Below are 21,051 nucleotides of genomic sequence, written 5' to 3' on the forward strand. Positions count from 1 at the left end.
TGCATGCGCAGCTAATTCATAATAATACCTATCAAGTATTGGCTGTGATGAGCGAGCAGTGTGCCATTAAAATGGACTCACATTGGTTTTAGTCAAGTGCTTCAAGGTAATGTTCTTTAATGTGTCATTTTTAATATTCAACAGTAGCGAATGATCACAACAGGAGGGCGGAATTTTCTGTTAGTCGTCAATTTCTCACTGTGTCTTCCTGACATGACCAACCAATTACTGCGCTGAGGAGGAGAATAGGCTCTGACTCTGCCAGTCGCTGAGGAAGAGTCTGATGCAGGAAGACATTTATACATCAGACCGCAGCGTATAGATACAGATGTACGCTGCACCCTGTATTGATATCAGCAGAGGCAGAACAGGAAAATGGCGTCATGTAACACAAACATTATTGGGCTGTAGATACATATGCTCTTCCAACAGCAGCGTGATTTATCGGTAAAACAGAATAAAAACGTTGTTTCCTTAAAATGTATCTTAACTTTACTCTACAATACGATGGAATCCAAAAACAGGCACATAGCAGAGTCTATAAATGAATTTTCTTTTTGTTTCTCATCTGCACAGAAATTAAATAATAACAAGAAAAAGAAAAGATGTTTTAAAAACCTGTATGACTCAACTCATATGTAGGTCTCTGCACCAGTTTGAAACTCACTTGTGGTGCACTTGATTCACAAAGACAAGGAAAAAAACAGCAGAGAAGTGCTGCAGTTGGTAGAGAAGTACTGTACATAGTGAGTTGCACTCAAGCACTAATCAATTAAAGAAGGACTCACACTAAACCAAATATACTGAAGCTTTACTAACTAGCGGAATCGGGTAAAAAACAGTTGCAATCTACAGCCAGAATTGTCAGGTGGAGCGCTGTTTCAGTAAGCATGAGCTTGTTTAAAAGAAGAAAAGGTAGATTGTAAAACAAAGAACATTTAAAACTGACACTACGAATTTGACTTAACAAGTCAAAGGAACATCATGGGATTTGTTTCTGCCAGGGTTGACTTTAAACAAATGTGGATTAAGAGTTTAACCAATTAAAAATGTATTAACTGACAAATGCATAGAACGGTATCTTGTTACAAACGACAAATTGCTGCTCATGAAAGTAAATAAACCAAATACAAAATACAAGTAATTTGTCATTTAAAAAATACAAAGAGACATTCTAAATTTAATTATTACATTTAAACCATTCAGTAGCCTCAAAATGGATCATACATACATCGTGTCTGTGGTTAGAATAGTTTTTTAATAGAAAGATGTCCAACGTATCTCATATATTATTAATGATTAACTGATAATCGATTGTTAAGGCAGCTGACTATTAATAAAAGAAATTCTCCTTCTTCTTCTTCTTACGTCAGATCATAATGACATTATCATATGACTGGAGCCTCCTGAAATGATTTACGATCTTCGCGTATCATTATAACCTCAGCGGCAAAAAAAAAAAAAAAAAAACCCTTCAGGAGACCTCTGTGGGGATCTGATGTGATGGTCTCAGTGACAAACTCTGAAAAAGGAAGTCTATATATATTCGGAATTTTCTCATAGATGGAAGCCATGGTTGGCTTTAGTGATGATGCTTTAATTCATTGAAAAGGTTTTTGATGTCAATGAAAGCCGTTAACCTGCTTCATATGTAAGATGTTAGTCGACAGATAATACGATAACATTTTCCAGGAGCAGTGCACATTACGTTATACATATACAGTAGCTGTGATAAAGGTTCATGATATCAGTAAGCTCTCAGTCTTTAAGCCTTGTCTATAAGCAGTGGGTTGTCTGTGATCAGCTAACTAAACATAATTCCTTTTAATTAAACCCACCTTCTGAGTGTGTGAACGCCAGCTGCACCAGTTCTGCTGTTCTGTGTCAAACCTGCAAACCAATCAGTTGCATTGCGGATGAAAATTAAAATCTACAGCCCTCCATCGAGGGGCTATGAAGTTAAGTTTGTGTGTTTCTGGTGTGCACCTAGATTTATTATTACACAAATTACCCCTGGACCGATTTGGTCATAGAATCAGACTGAACTAGCTATCATTATTTTTTAAGGAAATAGCTGAAGAGAGAAACTTTAAGTCTGAAGTTGTTGTCTTTGAAAATATTTTTTTTTATGGACTGGAAATTTTAAACAGTGTTTGAACATCAAGTGCCTAATAACGAAGTAGGACCACCCTTCGGAGGACGTTCAGTCCCTCACGGAGTGTTGCCTTACAAGTTCTGGACTGTAAGTAATTGGATGTTTACCCTTCATTGAAGAAGGAAAGCTTTGAGGGATGAAGGAGGTGGAAATCCACTTCGTACTCTGCACTCCAGGACTTTTTCCATAAAAGCTCATTGATGTTCAGATCTGCTGATTGAGGAAGTGATGGAGGCCATTTGACGTCAACCTGATGACCATGGCATTACTTGAATGTGTCTCTCAGTGTGTCTGAGGACAATATCATCTTGGAATATAGAAAACATGTCAGGGGAACAATTTTGGCACCACAGGGAGCACCTGGGCCTCAAAATGACCTCATATCCCTCAGCTTTTACATAACCATGCAGAAATATCATCAAACACAATGACTCCTGTGAGATTGCCGGCCATTGAAGGCATCATTTTGTTTTATCTAGAACTTCTAACCATTATGATACATTTAACTTTACTTGTCTATTTATTTATTTTTTTATCGACCATGGACACAAGTGGTTTCGGAATGGAAGGTCAGCAGTAAATAACTTCTTTATAAAATACATACACTTTTAGTTTTGACTGGTTGACGGAGGTCTTAAAGTGATACTGAGCCCCTGGAGGCTTGTAATATTTGTTGGTGGACCTATTATTGTATTCTGGGGCCATATACACAAATATCCCAGGGCTAAAGTGAGTCCTAAATTTAGGTACCTAAATTTTCAGTCATGGCAATTCATGACGCAAGCTTTAAAAGTAGGTCTCAAGTCTGGGAGAAGTCAATTGCTGCAGGTCAAATGGCTTCTTGCTCCAATGTTTTGGAATAATCAACAGAAAACAACAAGGCTTATTTTGATGAGGGGTTAAGAGTTAGGGTTAGGGTTAATCTCAGCCGTCTGCCAGAATTGATAACCAAACCAAGATGCACTCTTCAGATCCTAATGTGTTTGACAGTATGTTAAGTGTGCCACCAGAAAACATTGCCCTCAAAATGTAATCAAAAGTTAGTTCAGTGACTATTGCTGGATTTTCAGGTAGATTAACTTAATGATGTCATCTATAGCAACAGGATCAAATTAGCCCCTTCTCTTAGGAGTTCTCTCAGGACTCTTACGCCACTTTCACACTGGACAACAAAACCCACAACGACCCGCTAACATCAACATAAAACCCATATATAGATGCTAATTCTGGTGCTAATGGTAAGTGAATATGGACCCTTGTCGTCTTGGATTTGCAGGAATTATTATGGACAAACTTTTGTAGGAAAGGGAAGTATTACATTCTATATAGAAACTTATTGCAATAAAATGTTCTGCTGTTCATCGATAAACCTCTTGTAAAATGTTCATGTGACCTTTTTTTTGTTTTTATAACCCCACACCCACCTTATCCGATATTGTGCGATATCCGTGACATTCTCTCTAACTATTCAGTCTGTGTGTTGACTGTTAGGCTGGGAGTGGGAGCTGGAGTAAATGAATCACACTGTTTCCTTTATTCAGTCTGCCAGTCTACTGATGGAATCCATTCACTAGTGAGGCTAATAGTAGCCGTACACCTCCCCCTCGACACACACACACACACACACACACACACACACCACACCCACAACACTCGTCCCTGAAGGACAGCCATTGCCAGTCCGTCCCGCCCACGCCCTCCCGTTCCACCGACAAGGTTAATATGTATAGAAGATGTATTGAAAAGGTCATAACTGGAGCGTCTCTCAGCTCTGTATCACAGGGTTTGCACATGAAAACAAAAGGCGGCTGTTTGTTGTGTTCTTCATCAGAGGGCTGCACACTAGACTGATCGAGTAGTGCTCGTCAGGTCCTACAAGAGAACATTGCTGTATGTTTGTGGGCACGTCATCATTTCCTTTTCAAGCATGTTTATTGGTAGATGGGGATATTTTTTGAAAGCACGATAACCTCAAAAAGGTTGCATAACCAAAACAAGACAGCAGCAGAACAAAATACTGGATATACGAAATACATATTCTGCTGTGACGCTGAAATATTCGCGCTAATGGTGGCGATGTGTAATATTTCACCTATTTATTTTATCCTTTATGTATTATATACTCTGAAATAAACAAACCAATATGTAAAATAAATACATCAGAACTTTTAAATACAAATTTTGCTCCAGTATATATACTAATACTATACTAAATATATTGTAAGGATGCACAATATGGATGTTTGTCAGTTGATACTGATAGTTACCTGCTTCTCATAGCAATTACCTATAAGATAACCAATAATTTCACATTTTTGTATCAAAAAAAAGCTCCTCACCTGTAGTTTGTGCTCTCCTGAGGCTTGGAAAGGCTCAGATGTAATGAGTAAAAATAGATTTTAGAATAGAACCTCTCTTCTGCTCTGTAGTCTGCAACATATGACTCCACCAGGTGCAGCAGGCCGACACATTGAAGCGTACCAACAGCGCGCAACACTTCTTGTGTTTTGTTGACAGATTGCAAATCAACTTGAGAGGAGCACGCTGCCAGGAGTATGTAAATGCTGCGCTTGCTAAGTCAGTGAAACTTAAGTTGGCATTTTATTATTGGCTCCATTAATCAGCCATAATTTCAACAATACAGATTTATTACAGCACGTATTTCCCAGTATTGGGCTGATTAATTTATCGAGCCTATAAAACATCATTCGTCGTTCATAATAGTTTACATATATATCACTTATAATCCTTTTTTCTATGTCGTCACGTTAGTCTTTCCAGACATGAGTTTTTGCACTGGTCACTGTATGTCAACATCTGTCTCCTTAAGGCGCACAGCGTTTTGGGGTTATTTCCTGTTTGTTGCTCTGGATTACGTTTTACTCCACAAACCGGGCAGCAGGTTGCTTGGACGAGATCCAATACCTGCTTTTTTTTTTAACAGCTGTATGCCGCACGCTGGAAAACTGAATGATTGGTCGAGCTAAAGCGGTAAAAGAGTTTCACGTTGCTCTAGTTTAATAGTCCAAGCGATAACAGCCACGATTTTTACAAAATAACATGCTAAAGGATTTCTTTAAACGTTTCAAAGAGTGTGTAGGTACAACTGTTTGGCTTCCCCCCTCTCTTTTTTATCATGTGTTACAGAATGACACCAAATCTCAAAAGATAAACTATCAACTGAAGGATATCAGAGGAGTTGTGGGAAACATCTAGATAAATGTGAAATGTGCGTGAAATTCACTTCAATAGTCTGCTGTCTTGCAATCTGTACATCTGTGTGTGCGTGTCTTCGGGTGCTTTTTCCACACAAAACGGTGTAACCCGCCTTGCTTGGGAGGCAAGGCAGGTTAAAGAGGGTGCCTCCTTTCTCCTTATCTCGAAGAACACCTACATTCACGATGTCTAAATGGTGAATCATGCTACATTGAACAACACAACACTCAGCCGCCTTCGCAATATCAGCAGTCCCTGACAACTTACACCAGTCTTAATGCAAGACAGTACTTAAAATGAGAGCTTGTAGTTTTGGTGTTTTCTCAGTTCATGTGGCGAAAGGTTCACTCTCCACACAGCAACATTTGAATCTCTGCATTCGCAACGGCTTAACCTTTGTATTGCTTCACTGTCAGACCCTGAACTGTCTTGCCGTCCTCTCTGTTCTCCTCTCTTTGACTTAGTTCACTCTTGAAAGCTCCTGCCTCGCTCCCTCACACACTCCTGTGTTTTTGAAGCAGGTGAACACCCACACACTCACACCAGCACAGATCCTGGCTCCTGGCTGGTTTTAAATCCATGACAAGGAGCCCTCTCTCTGAATATCAAAGACCCGCATCTGAGAGCATGTAGGCATGACTCACACCCAGGTCTGTCTTCCTCCCAGCAGGCAACTGAGCGCCCAACTCGCTCGATGTGGCGGGCGGCTACCGCAGGACGCTGATCAGACGCCGCCACGTCTCCGGCGCGGGCCCTACTCGGCTGTATTTGTCGCCCAGCTATGTGAACATGTGAAAATCCCAGCAGTGTAGTGAGTTTCTAACAGGCCCATTTGTCCCACCAGGGCTCCTACTTCCACGCTGGGGGTCATTCCCTGATGATAAGAGTGCCTGTGCTCTCTTCAGCACAATGTCAAAGCATACCAGGCGAGCAAGGAGGGCAGAGTAGCTGTGACAGCTACAAAGTGGCTGAGGGAACTGTGTACTTTAGTTGGTCTGCTTCAAATGAAAGGGCTGCTAACAGCAACAAATCACAGCTCTGCAACGCAGCAACTTTCCCTCTGTGATAGAAACCTTTTTCATTAGCGTTCCCTCTTTACATTTGTGGCTCTCTGCTGGATGTACAGAGCTTGTTGAACTATTTATTCAACACAGCACCTTCCTACAGACATGGGGCTTTATTTCAGTTTGGCAGATTGCAGTAACACGCTGCGTCTGCCACTGTGCATGTTTGAACATGTGTACAGTGGCGGAAAGTAACCATGTACATTTACTCAAGTGCTTTGAGGTACTTAATTTGACTATTTTTCATTTTCTACAACGTGTTATTTCACAACATTTCAAGGGCAAAATCACTATTTACTCCACTACATTTATTTGACAATATAAGTTAAGACCACACATACAGAAATGAAAAACATACAAGAAACATTACAGTCCACACATACATCTGACACGTTATTTGGATATAACAGTCAACACAAATGTCAAATATTAGACATATGTTCTGCATAGTAATCTAAAAATATGGTTTTGCCAGGTGTTTTCTCATTCGCTTTTCAAACATTGATTTCTGTGTTATTTCAGTCAATAAATCTGGTCAAGAATTCCATGTTTCCCTTGCTCTATATGCCTATTTGGCCCTGTCTGCGTTCACATTAGGAGGCTGCTTCAAAACGTTGGGAGAGGTTGTTGGATGGTTGTTGTCTAATACACATTTGCATGTTTGGCGTGTTTCCACTAAGAAACTTACAACTGTGGCACAAAAACGAAGCTCCTACCTCCGCTCACTCTTCTTTGCTGGCATAGTTCACTGGAAACCCCAAATGTTCCCACACAGCTGATTTCATAGAAACATGCAGAGCCCATAGATTAAATATCAAACGAGTAATTTATTGATGCAAAATTAAGGTTTCTAGTTTTTCGTTTACGTTTGGCCCATAGACTTTACATTGTGATGATGTCACAGCAGTTGCAGGTGTCCTCTCCTTCGGCGGATGTACTGCAGTGGTAGTTTATAGGGAAAAAGCTTTTGGGGCTGCAGGGGAAATTTTCCTGCAATACCAAGAGTGACCATTTGGAGAAAATTGGAAGCAAGGCCTGAGCATTCCTAACATAACCAGGTCAAAATAGTAGGTTTACGGATGTAAACTAGCTCCAGTGTCTTATTTGACGTTGCCATAGCACATCAGTCAGTCACAGTCTTCTGCTTCATTTAGTTTTATTGTGTCGACCTCTTCTTCTGCTTTTATTGTTAAATAGCGGTTGGCAAACAGCTTTAGGATGCATTACCGCCACCTTCTGGTTTGAGTGTGGATCAGTCAGACGTATTCTTTTTTTGACTGCGCACACTGACGAATAAATGAACCGTTAGACTCCTGACTTAACTAACTTAATTAAAAATTGAAATGCATGACTTTTACTCGTAGCAGAGTTTGCCTACACTGTGGTTCTTTTACTCAAGTCCAAATCTTAGTTAAATCTTCTTTCACCTCTATCTGTGTATATGAGTTTGTTTGTGAATAGTAATGTGCACCGCCAGCCTGTCAGAGACGCAAGCCTATTTGTATGGATGCCGGGCCGTACCTTGGTTGAGGTGTACACAGCACTGGCGCACTAGCCTGTCTTGTGCAGCAGGCCAGGATGACATGTGAATCGCAGCAGCCGAGAAAGCCCCGCTTAAGTGGAGGCAGTAGGGAGAAGCAGGCGAGAGCCAGGAGGCAAACAGACAAACAGATGGACAGGCTGATGCCAAGCAGGCATTGGAGCAAATAGATTGTGCAGCATGGTGAACAGACTCAGCCTACCAAAGAACAACCAACAGACACAAGACCATGCCACCCTTGTCAGCCGATCGCGCTTCTCTATAATTCATCGAGATAGGATAGATATGTGGTAAATAGGGCTCTCATCTTCCTCCTTCTCCTCATCTGCCCCTGTCACATCCCTCATTTGATATGTGTTATGTAGGAGGAGGAGATGTCAGTCTTGCAAGATGGGAAATGAACAAACCTGTATGTGTGAGAAGTGGAGTGAGAGAAAGAAATTCAGGAGAGAGATGAGTGCTGCAGGTGGAATTGGACTGTGGGGCACCGGGGACTTCAGCCCAGCAGACAGAGTACACAGATGCACAATGCACAAATAGAAGCACACAGACACAAAAAAAAGTAGAGATGTTAGGTTTCAAAATACTAGCTTCAGATTTTAAAAACACACACAGCACTGGACGGACTTGAGTTAAATTAAAAATAAGGAAATAGAGATTTTGTCACAAGAGATAAATGCTTTTGAGATTAATCTGTGTCTGGATAAAACAAAGAGCCGCTTTTCACAAAGAAGACGGACATACTGAGACGCAGCAGGACTGTGGGTAATGGCATTGCAGAACAGAGCCTCTCCTACCTTGATGTCTCAGGAACTCTTGGAAAGAATTAAGCGTGTATTTCCCCGAGGCATTGGGCACATGCTCACTGGAGCAACAACCTTTGCTTTAATGCAGGAGGAGCATGATTGTAAGTTTTCCTCGGAGACTTCCCTCTAAAATGTGAGGTGCTCGGATTGACTCACTCTTGTTTTTCTCTATGGAAAACATCTAGCGCCGTGCAAGTCAAATAGAAAACCACCTTAAAGAGCCTAGACAGCCCTGTCAGATCTGTCTGCTTGTGTACCCCACACAGTCTAATGGTTTGTCTCTGTGTGTGTGTTTGTGTGTGTGTTTGTGTGTGTACGTGTGCATCTGTGTGTGTTTGTCTGTCTACATAGGTAGAATGTAAGAAGGCCCAGCCCAAGGAGGTGATGTTCCCACCAGGTACACGAGGGCGAGCCAGGGGTCTGCCCTACACCATGGATGCCTTCATGCTGGGGATGGGCATGCTGAGTGAGTCTCACACACATCAACTCACACTGAAGTACACACAAATGCAACACATACTCATTTTTTTTAGCAGGAGGCAAGTAAAAATGTTAAAGGTTTTCAGTTGTCCTCTAAAACTAGGCAGTAGAGACCCCTGGATTGTGAAAACACTAATTCAAGTTTACTTATTCACAAGAAATTAGATTAAATTAAATAATATCAGCTTGTCATCAAGCTCTGCTGACACCTGATGACGACCCATATATTTAAATCAGGCGTGTTGGAGAAGAGAAACATCTGACCCCTGATTGGAAATACATTGAATCTTGTTAAATGGTTTAGAAGCTGTTTCAATGTACATCAACCATTTCATAGTGGTGGTTATTATGAAGTGTTACCTACACAGTGTACTATGGCAATAATGGTTCCTTCTTCATGGGAAATGTGTTCATAAAATAAAAACACATTTTTGTTCAAATACAATTTATTGTGTCCTTTAGTTTCATATTTCAACCAGTCACACCAATATGTGTCTGCACCAAACTACCTTTTTTGTTCTTCTAAGTGACATCACGAAGAGGAAATTACATCAAGATTCTAGATTCAGAGGTTTATTTATCACTGACGAGTTTTGAGTTCAAAGTTTTTGAACATTTTCTGTTCAAAACATTCCCTTTTAAGCAAAGCAAATCCCCCTAGCCAATCAAAAACACATGTTTTTAGCACATTTAAAAATATTTATCTGAATAAAACATAATGTTCTTCCATTGAGCTGCCTGGTAAGTGTGGCCTTAGCTTTGTACAGAGAGACAGTGCATGTTTCCACACTATCACAGAGGCTAAATTGGCAACAGGCAACTTTCCCAGCCCCTTGCATTTCCATTTTCCTCAGTCACATATAACAACAATAACACTGGAGAAATTGTAAAATTCTCAATTATTTAGTCTATAATAGAGATGAGAAAGCACTCCAAAATGTTGCCAGGATGCCAACCTGACAGGCTGGCCAGGTAGCCTTCCTTATCCTGGGAGATTTCCTGCCTGGTTGGCAGACAGAATTGTAAAGTGAAAGTGAGGTTTTATAGGCGAACCAATCTAAATGATTCATTCATTATTCTATAGCCATTACATTGTGCAATCGACATTTACGTCTTACTGATGCGTTGAAGCAAAAAACATTGTTAGTTTGATGCGACCAAATGTAGAAAAACATGAGTGCATTAGCTTGCAAAATATGTTTTTATTCCTCATGCTATCATGTATGAAATTCTATATTTGGTGGGTTTTTTTTTACATCTTGAAATTCCAATGTCAGACCTTAACAGTTCCCCTAGAATAACCCAACATGTACCAGAAGAAGAGTCAGATATACACGCCATTCAGTCATCAATTTCTACCTGCAAAAAAAAATCAACTTATGCAAACCCTCGTCTGGATAGCCCCATTAGGTGGGCGCTGCCCCTAATTAGGCCGCTTCAAGGTGTGCCACCAGTGGCCACTGTGGTCTATTTCTGGTCGAGTCTGGTACAGGCAGCCCCTGGGCATATAGGAGCAGACCAGCACATTATCAGGCTAAATGAAGAGGAAAATTGGTGTAATGTCATATTAAGGATTCATCACTGTGCCCCCCTTAATGGGTAATGAAGGGGACACACATGTCAGGGAGAGATCTCATCTACAGGGACCTCAGCTGCTGGCCCACCCCTCTTCATTACCATCCAGCCCCATGCCTGTGGCCCTTTTTATTTAACACTATTGCACTCTCTCCCTCCCAGCCTCCCCATCCGCCCTCTCTGTCTCTCTGTCTCTCTGTCTCTCTCTCTCTCTCTCTCTCTCTCTCTCTCTCTCTCTTTCTGTCTGTCTCTCTCTCTCTCTCTCTCTCTATCTATCTATCTATCCATCCATCCATCTAAATATCTGTGGTTCACATTTCCTATGCATATAATCTGTATGTGCGACCCAACCAAATGGATTTGCCCCCGCATAAAAGATTTATTTTTTCCTTCAAAAGCAAAAGAGACATGCAGCTGATTGTAAGAGACTCGTTCTGCCATGCGACTAGCCCTCCCCCCTCCCCTCCCTGCCCCTCTTGTCGCAGGTGCAGGCGAAGCCACAGTCATGCATTTTTATCGGCACCAGGTAATGTTGAAAGCAGCTCTCATAGGCGATAGCGAGTCATATTTAGCTGTGGCTTGTTTTTCATTTTCTCGTGGAAAAATGGACCCAAAAAAAAAAAAGCCAGTGGATTCAACCGAACGCTGAGCTGCGGGACGCGTTGGTAAACTAATTTTCTAAAACGTCTATCAATCTAATTATCTGTCTTGATACAGGTGCGTAGACCGCTGACCTTGCCGCGAGACCGATTATACCAGTTGTTTGTGGTGCCCGCGTCGCCTCCGTCTGAGTCGTTCGGCTGCGTCTCATCTGTTAGAAGTATTTAACAAGCACAGTGAACTTTCCAGAACTTATTACGGGCTAATGTGTCTGCGACGAAGAGGCCAGCACTCTTCCACTCCACTGGGAGACGGCAGGCAGAAAGGCAGTGATGTGCTCATGTGAGAATATTAACAGCCAACTTGTTTGGAGACATTCTTATCTAAATGAAATTGGAACAAGGACAGCGAAACATTCCTTTATATAATTTGCATTCGGAAAAAAGGGGACCCAAGGCTCATTATTTAAGAAAGTGTAAGCTCCTTTTGTGCCAAATCTCATTAAAGCCATCCCTGGCTCCTTTGTTTACTGCCTCTAATCGAGGCATTTATCTTTATTGTGCTGTGCCCGATGTATGTTTGCTGAAATTAATACACATTTGAGCCCGGGCGAGGTATGGGTGTACCAGATGGATAATTGATTTTAAAGTGAATCAGAACTGTTGAGCCATAAAATAGGTACATTAGCATGCATATTAATAAGGCAAATAAGAGCACTAAGAGGCTGCCACCAGGCCAGACACAATGGCAGGCCTCGTTTAGTGAAATGCTAGAGAAGGCAGCCTCTCCTCCTTTCGCCTTCCTCTTCTTTCCTCCCACTCTCTCGCAATATTCGCAGATATGCACATATTAGAATAAGAATTTCATGATGTAGTAGCTTAACTTGGCATGTATCTTAATCCACTTTCCCGACACTTTCATATGCCTCTCTATAGCTCTCTCCTTAGACACTCAGTGCACACATCTGGTGGCAAATTCCTCATTTAGTAATGTGAAACCCATTGTAATGCGGTACATCAGAGTAGGGAAATGGTTTTTGCCATTTCACAAAATGTTGAAATAAGGGAGTGTGAGGAGCTGCGGTATCTAAGCCAGCAATTTCAAGTTGGCATTTATTCTGTTTGACAGTAAGACAGTATCAAACACATAATATCCAATATTTTGCGGTGCGTGATGGCTTTTCATTGTATCACATAACAGTTCTTTTCAGAGCAAACAAACAATGAGGGGGGTTTTGTGAAAGCTATCCATCTGTAGCTTCCTGGTGATGACTTCTCATCAGCAGCTGATGAGGATTTTCTTCTTTTTTTTTTCTCCCCCCGCCGTAGCCTCCATCCTACTTCATCCACACCAGGTTAAGGTCCCCCTCACCGCCTCCCTGAGTCCCATTCCTTTTTGTCTGCGAGTGAGGGGGAAAGGGTCTGGGAGAGGCATTTTCCCATTGGGTCAGGAATAAATTGAACTTTTTCATGGACAGCAAACACTGATTAGATATTTATGACCAAGGTCAACCTTTCTGATTCCAGCTGGCACGGGCTCTGAGGCATACAGAACAGAGCATCCACACACATGCTCTCGACCAGACACAGACACACACACATGCACCCACATAGCAACCCGAACACGCACAGGCGCACACTCACACAAGTATTCATGTGCGCAAAATATTGTCGCCATCATGCTGAAGACACGTGAATACAAGTGTGCACATGCCATATTCCGACGAAATGTGAAAATGTAAAGCTCTGTTCTCACTTCAGAACTGTAATTCCATCGGTTTATGTATTATATCGATCATTTTTCATAATTAATATTTGAAATAGTGATTCACATGCAGGGCTGATGTTTATCTGTAGTTTCACATTAATTATTCCTGTGCACATTCATGAGACTTTTGGCCTGTGACATCCCTGCCTTCGATTTTTTAAGTCTTTGCAAGTAGTGAAAAACTAGTTTCACAGAAGCAGTGACTGAGTTCTGAGGGATTAAAGATACTCTCATAAATTTAGTTTCAGGTTCAGTCCCATTATTGTGAACGCATTAGATTTTGGTGGTAAGAGTCAAGGTCACTTTGACCTTACAAAACATATTTTTGCCCATTTACTCAACACTTCATATGGTAATCGTGACAGAATTCCATACAAATGTCTAACAGGATAAAATGGGTCACCTTCACCATGAAAACATAATGGTCTGCAAAAAAAAATGTTCAGGTCATTATTCAACACCAAAGCTCAGGAACAGCAACGTGAGGCAAACAACCATGTGGTGGTGATTCTAGTGTTTTATATTTGTCATCTTGTTGGCACAAAAGGGCCAGCAAATAACAATACATTTAAAAAATATTTTAAACATTGGTATCAGAATTTAGAAATATCTCAGTTGCCGTTGCCATACTCTAAGTCTGCAGTGTCAATAGGAATTTGTAGTCCAAAACTGTTATCTACACATATATATGGTAACATCACTGCAGCTTGTTTATTAGGCACAGTACATTTTTTAACAAGCACTAAAAACACAAAAGCCTGAGAGAGGTTTCCGAGGTCAGTTTTGGAGGTGTAGCTCACACACTGTAGAGTGAGTTATCAAGGTTAGCTCCTGTGATTCATTTCCTGGCCTAAAGGACTTCCTCTTATGAGGTAATTTAGTCCAGACTTATGGTTGAAGGTGATAATAGCTTGAGGAAAACAGATAAAGACTGAGACATATACCATAATTAGAGGGTTAATTATGTTTATATTACCTTTGATGGTCCTCAAATTCTTACTGACTCACACTCGCACACAGGCTCCCTCGCTCAGCCGCCCACTCTTCTCAAATTTCTCTTGTTTTGTCTGTATCCCGCTTCCCAGCCGCCTGCTCGCTCACACCCCGTTCCTCAATATGTTGCCCACAGCTGCTTCTGTCTGAAAACTGTCCTGCTAATTAACTGGTGGCTCTGTGGTTGTAATAAGAATCATGACAGCAGATGAACAATACATCTGCTGCTCTTAAATTTTTCTAATGGCACTGGGTCTTCTTTGGGTCTCATAGCAACTCTTCATCCACCCGGGGACCGAGCAACTTCTGAACCCAGTCTGGATCCTCGCACAGACTTTGACTTTGGTTTGCAGATGACAAATTTGTAGTGACATTTGCCATCCTCAGCAAGTTTTTAAATGTAGTGGCTGTGGTGAAATGCTACCCTATAATTGCACAAAAAGTAACTCTGACTATCAAATCCTTGGCTCCCATTAATCTGTTTATGTATCTGGTCCTGAACTGTCTGCTCTGATATTTTGTACGAAAAGAACACCACACAAAAGGCCCAATCTGTGATGTAAATGTAGAGAAAAACGTTGTACCATCATGAACTTGGTCCACTTTTCTAATAAATGCACAGAAACCTTCAAAGAAGCCTCCAATCTGTTAAGACATAAGCGCATATCCAGATCTGTGATGTAGGATACATTATTTACAGAGGTTAAGTCACACTTGCACGCACTCATTTAAAAGTTTAAATGACGCAAAAGTACAATTTGAGTCAGATATTATATATTTCAAATAATGATTCATTGCAGCATTAGTCATGATTATTTATTCATCATCTTTTCAACTTGATTTTTTGTTTTTTTGTGTTGTTTTTTTTAGTGTTTTTATTTGTTCCCTGAGCGTCCACTTTATTTTGCTGTCCTCCCCTTCACACACGTAGCAAGTTATACACAAAAAATGTTTTTTTTGCTGTAGAAAACAAAGAATGATTAACACATTTGAATCCCTAAAATGACACCTATTGCTTCTCCATCATTAAAGCAGCATAATGTAGAAATTGGCATTTCACTGTCCTAATTACAAATCCCTGGTCTGTACCCGGCAGACTTGCGAGATAACTGCAGTACCATTAATAAAAAATCTGTTTTTAATTCAGTTTTAACAACTGGTTAAACCTCGTTTCAACCTATAAAGCAGCACAACACAAAGTCATCACCTCCTCACCCACAGCAACCTTTTTAACAAGCTGCATCCGGCCGTCATAACACATGAAACTCTCCGCTATGCTAAAGATGTGCAGAGCATAAACGTCATTCCAAGGCGCCTGCTATAAAGTGTCATTATGCCGAGCTATAAAAATGCCAGAGAACTTACGGTTGGATTAAAAAACGAAGATGAATCGGGCCGTTGAGAAAAAAAAAAAAAAAAAAAAAGAGGCGTGCTGTTTGTTCAGGAGGATCAATGCTTTGGGTCTCAAACACCAAACGGATACAGTTATCGAATCCTAATGAAGATCAAACCATTATGGATGAAGAGGGAATCAGTTAAAAAAAATGCTTCTGTTGATGGATGATGTAATTGTGACGACTGACCACTGATTGAGGCTGACGCTTGTTGTCAAACAGCACATGTGCTATAAATACATGCCACCACGAAAGTTAAATCACTTTTTGTTTATTACAGTTTCTTTCTAACAAATCAAGCTCGGGTGTCACATAATAAAAGACCAACAAGACATTGTGTATGAAAAGTATTGTTCCAAAATGTAATACTTAATCCTCACTATTTTCAGGCACATATTTAATGTGGATTATTGTATTTTTTAGGGTATTAAGTAACATTAGAATTTGCTTTGACGAAATGAGAACAGTCCCTAGGAGTTTTAAAGCCAGACTTCTGAAGCTACGTGTCCATGTCAAATCAACAATACCCCAGTGCACGTGTGTGTTTGTGCTCCTCATCTCTTTTTTTAATCTCTTTCCTAGGTTACCCTAATATTGTGGCAACATATGGCCGCGGATACACTGGATTCGCACCCAGCTACAGCTACCAGTTCCCTGGTGAGTAAAAAAAAAAAAGCTTTGTTCAAATATCAGCGTCGCAGCTTCTGTCTCGGGCAGATTCAGACATACATGCACAAACAGACAAGAGTCTTTTTTGCGCACACACAAATGCTGCTCATCAATATACAAGTCAGTCACCAGATAATCTGCAGGGTTATAAGGATGTTGCGTGTCCGGATTGCTGAAGCAGCTTTTGAAAGCTGATGTATAGCGAAGTAAATTGCTTACTTCTTTTTATCCCGCACTCGAACACCACCATGACCAAACGTCTAAAATGGGGGAAGTTCTGCGTCCTCTGCGGCCCAATGTATGCAAATTCCTCAGAGAAGAAGCAGAAAAATGAGCGGGGCTTTTGTGTCGGCCGATTTTTAAGACGTGGTCCTCATAATGGAAAATGAATGAAGTCATTTTCTGCATTAAAAGTGTTGACTCAGAGCGCCGGCCACTTTAATGGGAGTCCAAATGGGAGGCGTGCAGTCTGGAGGTGAGCAGCTGCACCTGTCTGCTGCAGGAGAGCCCGTGGCTCGGCGGCGCCTCACTTAGACAGGCGTCCCGTCAATTTCATGCTTTATTTAAGGACTTTACACATACTTTGTTTGCCGTGCCAGGCATCATTTCTTCCACTGATAAGACGGAATGAGAAATATCTGACAGCAGCTCAGATCTCTGTAATATCTTTGTGAAATAGATTCAGGAATGGTAAGACATGAGGTCCAGCTGTGGCCACCTGCAGATCACACATATGCTCGAATTATACTTGACCACAACATCGTATGACAGCAGAAAGGGGAGAACGTCTTCTTGTCGGTGTGGGTGAACATGACAAGCATACAAATGTTGGAATCAAGTCATTCTTGTCTGTTTGTTTTATTTTCCAAAGGGCACATTTTAGGATTATAATGACCCTTTCTTTCAATAACCGATTGATGTGATTGTGCTTGAGAAGAGCAGCGGTCTGCGTAATTGTTTTTGACATTTAGAACCAGACGAATTGAGTGTTTATCTATCCTTCATATTCTGTAAAAAAAAAAAAAAAAAAAAAGCTTCATTAAAGTTTATTAACTTCGATAATATCAGAAAAATAGAGAGAGGGGAGCTAAGGGGAAAAGAGCGATCAGTATTTATGGTGTGTAAGTAATTCTAGTTTAAACATGGATTTTTAAAATGTTTACTGTTTAGTACAAATTAAGGGATATCACCTTCCCCGAGGCAGAATGTATGATCCTGTCCATGTTAAACTCAATTTAAAGAGTTTGATAAAGCTGTATGATTAAAACGGCCTCCTCTGGGCTCGCTCAACTCTTGACAGGGTAATTGGAATTTTTAATGTATGAATCAAACTCCTTGTCCAAATTAAATAACCTCGGGCCAAATATTGACTAGTGTCCTTCCTTACCAAGATGTGGAAAGCATCCTCAATTTAAGATCAAAAGCTTTTTTTTTTCCCCCACTGTACACCACCTCGCTGGAACACTCCTATAAATAAACGGAGCCAGGGCCGGGCAGGCTGGATCCAAGAGGCGTAAATTGTAGGCAGCATTTCAAGGCTTTTTTTTTTTTCTTTACACCCAGTAAACCTCAGGGGTCCACTGTTAACAGGAAAAAAAGTGGTTAGGCAATTGTCCAATTGTCAAGATAAAACAGTGATAAAACATTGATCAGTGATGAAACACTGAATTAAGTAAGAAAACTCAATAAGACATACACAAGAAAAAGCGAAACCAGAGCTGACATCTCCGCAGCTGAAACAGAGTTCAAGCGTAGAAAAACAGAGCCTAGAGGAGAAGAAGTGGAATATACACAACATGTGTTAAAAGACAGTATTCAGTGCAGCCAGTTAGACTGTCAGTCAGTGGCTCAGCGGCTGTTAAACACTATCTGACATCACAGCACTCTGGTCCTCGTGACATTCCCAATTAATCCCAACATTGATCACAAAGTGCGTTTGATATTGATCCCATATGTTTTCTATGTGTCTGTATTTGTATTCCGTGACTTGCTTACAAAAATTATTCCACCCCGGCACAGACATCATTACTATTTAATGCACTAAGAGACCTTCAAATATTACTGATGTAAATCACATCATCCTCTATCCGTCAGAAACTTGTCCACGCAGGCAATTATATATCAGAGCTTTCCCCCAAAGGGCAAACCCAGACAGTGGTATTTATTAGTGTTTAAACTAGTAGTTAGTGTAAAATTAGCTCTGGCAGCGACGGAGAAAAACAACTACAAACAGATGTTTCTATGACTCAGCCAGTTGAAGTTACATATAGTATATAAGCTGAGTGATACTAAAAAGTAAACATTTTCACACATACGATGCACGCTACAATCAAGGAGGTGGCATTGTAGGTGCTCGACACACCTGCTCACGACAAGAGACCAGTGATTCCGTTGATTTCGTAGTAATGTGGCAATTAGATAGAAGAAAAAGTCTGTTGATGTTAAACTATCAATAGGAAAATATTTTTTTTTTAATTGATTGTAGTATTAAGCTACAGCACTAGTATCAAAGGCTAAATTGATTTACCCAATGCGAAGACTTTATACAATATGATGTAGAAATGGCTGTGTCTCTAAAATTACAATATGTTCGACACCATTGCATTCAGCTTCAGCTTCAATTTCAGTCATATTTAAATTGATGATAACCCTAACCCAGTGTGAATCGAATGTTAAACTTGCCTTCTGAAATGTCTTAACATTTATATGAGAAAATCAATCGGTGTACCAATTAAGGCATGATAAATGTGTGAAACCAAAAGTTTCCAAGGCTAATTTTGTGTTTCCATCATATATTAATCGTTACTGGGCTCAAATCATCAAAAATGTTAACAGGTAGAAACTAAAAACTAGCCTCCACACAATTAAGTTTGATAAGAAACACTGGATGAAAACAAAACCATTTTCGTGGTGAAGAAAGAGCCTCAGGGTAGCTGTAGTTGCAGAACAGTCTTTTATGACTTGTGTTGTTAATTGTGGAACACTTCTGATTTGGAAAATTTGCTGAAGTTCAATACCAGAAGGCCCTTAAAGAATCATTTTGATTATTTTTCAAATATGAAATCATGTATAAATTCTCAGTCAGTGCGTTAACATGACACTCAAGAAAATTGAATTACTGGGTTAGTCCGACTATGATCGGATTTTTAAGATGCATGTATACACCTTAGTCTGACTAAGTCCGGTCAGCCGGAGATGGCTCTGTTACCACTAGTTGAAATGGGTACAGCGCAACCTAGCGTAGCGGGGAATGACATGCTCCAGCCAATAATCCGATTTTCTCACAGGCATGTATACTCGGACAATTGCAGTTGTCTGATTGAGTAGCATAGTCGAACTATGGCTGTAATCTGACTAAGATGTGCATGTAAACGTACTGTGTTTTTCACATATACATGGAAATAACCTTTGCACATATTTTCAGAGAATGTTTGTCCCTTGTTGAACCAATACAGAATGCATTCATACTGTCAACAGAAAGAGGATTGGAGTGTCTGTTAAAGACGCCTCTTATTTTTTTGCCCGGTTTAAAAATTCCAAGCTGTATTTTATATGCACTGCTGTAATCACACACTGATTTCCTTGTGGCGGCATCGTTTCAGCATTATGCTTCAACTGAAGTTGGAATTGAATTTCAAAGATGATGCTGCACGCTGCATGTGTAGAGACAATCTAAAAGACGTGTTTACCATTATTTCAGAATTACAAATGGTGAGGAGGTGTTACAAATGATTAGCGACATCCCCAGAACAAGTGTGTTTGTGTCTTTCTACGATTCATTACAGCTTTTCTTTGTAATGGTGGACGCAATTACTTGATTGTTTGCTATGTTTAAGTAACACATTTTTTTCTCAGCTTAACATTCTTCGCAGAGACACAATGACACACAGTCGCTCCTGACGGTCGTCTGTGTGGCATCCCATTGTGACAAAATATGTCACATCTTCTCAGATTGCGCTGTTGTACATACATGCAGTGGTGTTTTCAGTGTCCAATGAAAGCAGAGGCGACTGTAATATCTGCATGCAAATATGTGAGTGTTTCCATGTTGCTGCTCTCTGTGTGGATGTGCCCCTGGATTTGTGCTGCGGCTGTTACTGCCTTTACCTTCGAATCACACCGGTCCCTCAGACTTGTGTCGCTGCACTGCCGTCATCATGTGATTTTCACAGAAAATAATGAGATGCAGCTGAATCTCCATATTTATTATCAGTCCCTCAAGTAACCTCACTTTGAACTCTTTGAGCATCGTCTTTGCTTTGACCAATAAAAAAAATCCTGCCCAGTCAGAAAATGTTTTTGAAAATGAAAAAAAAAAGAAGAAAACTATATTTGGGACTCTGATAACCCCTGCTTCTGAGAGTAGTGTTAATCAATTTGATTGACATTTTTGCGTAATTGAGGTTAACTTACTGGAAAAGGTAACAACACGACAACCACCATCCTTCACCAGCAGACTGCTTAGGGAATTGATTCACCCAACAATCAAAATGTATTTGACACCAAATCATTTAAAAAATGTTCCCTTACAGTTCTTCTTCTGGTATCTAGCCATGCAGATCATTTTGGTTATATTTGCGTAGGCTTTGAGATTGATGCCACCACCCCAAGTTAATGGAGGTGAATGGAATTGTCTTTCACGCTTACAGCACGAAACAAACTCACGAGCAACGCATCTTTCCAAAATCAGTGCCGCCAATACTCTGAATAATCCACAGTCGTCAATGTGAACAGTTTTATTCTGGAAATTCTGAGGAATTCAGCTCAACACCAGGGTTGTACAACAGAACTG

The 21,051-nt window shown here is 40.5% G+C and overlaps 1 protein-coding gene across 5 annotated transcripts in view; it reads left to right on the forward strand.

Annotated features, from left to right (window-relative positions):
• LOC115593785 (RNA-binding protein Musashi homolog 2) overlaps nt 1–21,051 on the forward strand; it is a 263,938-nt gene that overhangs the window by 190,746 nt on the left and 52,141 nt on the right. For all 5 annotated transcript variants that reach the window (XM_030437449.1, XM_030437448.1, XM_030437451.1 and 2 more), the window contains exons 9-10: nt 9,133–9,247; nt 16,173–16,247. In XM_030437449.1, the coding sequence (XP_030293309.1) occupies nt 9,133–9,247; nt 16,173–16,247 (190 nt within the window). The remainder of the gene's footprint in view (nt 1–9,132; nt 9,248–16,172; nt 16,248–21,051) is intronic.

The sequence above is a fragment of the Sparus aurata genome, chromosome 13 (genome assembly GCF_900880675.1).
Source record: "Sparus aurata chromosome 13, fSpaAur1.1, whole genome shotgun sequence".
In the NCBI taxonomy this organism is placed as follows: domain Eukaryota; kingdom Metazoa; phylum Chordata; class Actinopteri; order Spariformes; family Sparidae; genus Sparus; species Sparus aurata.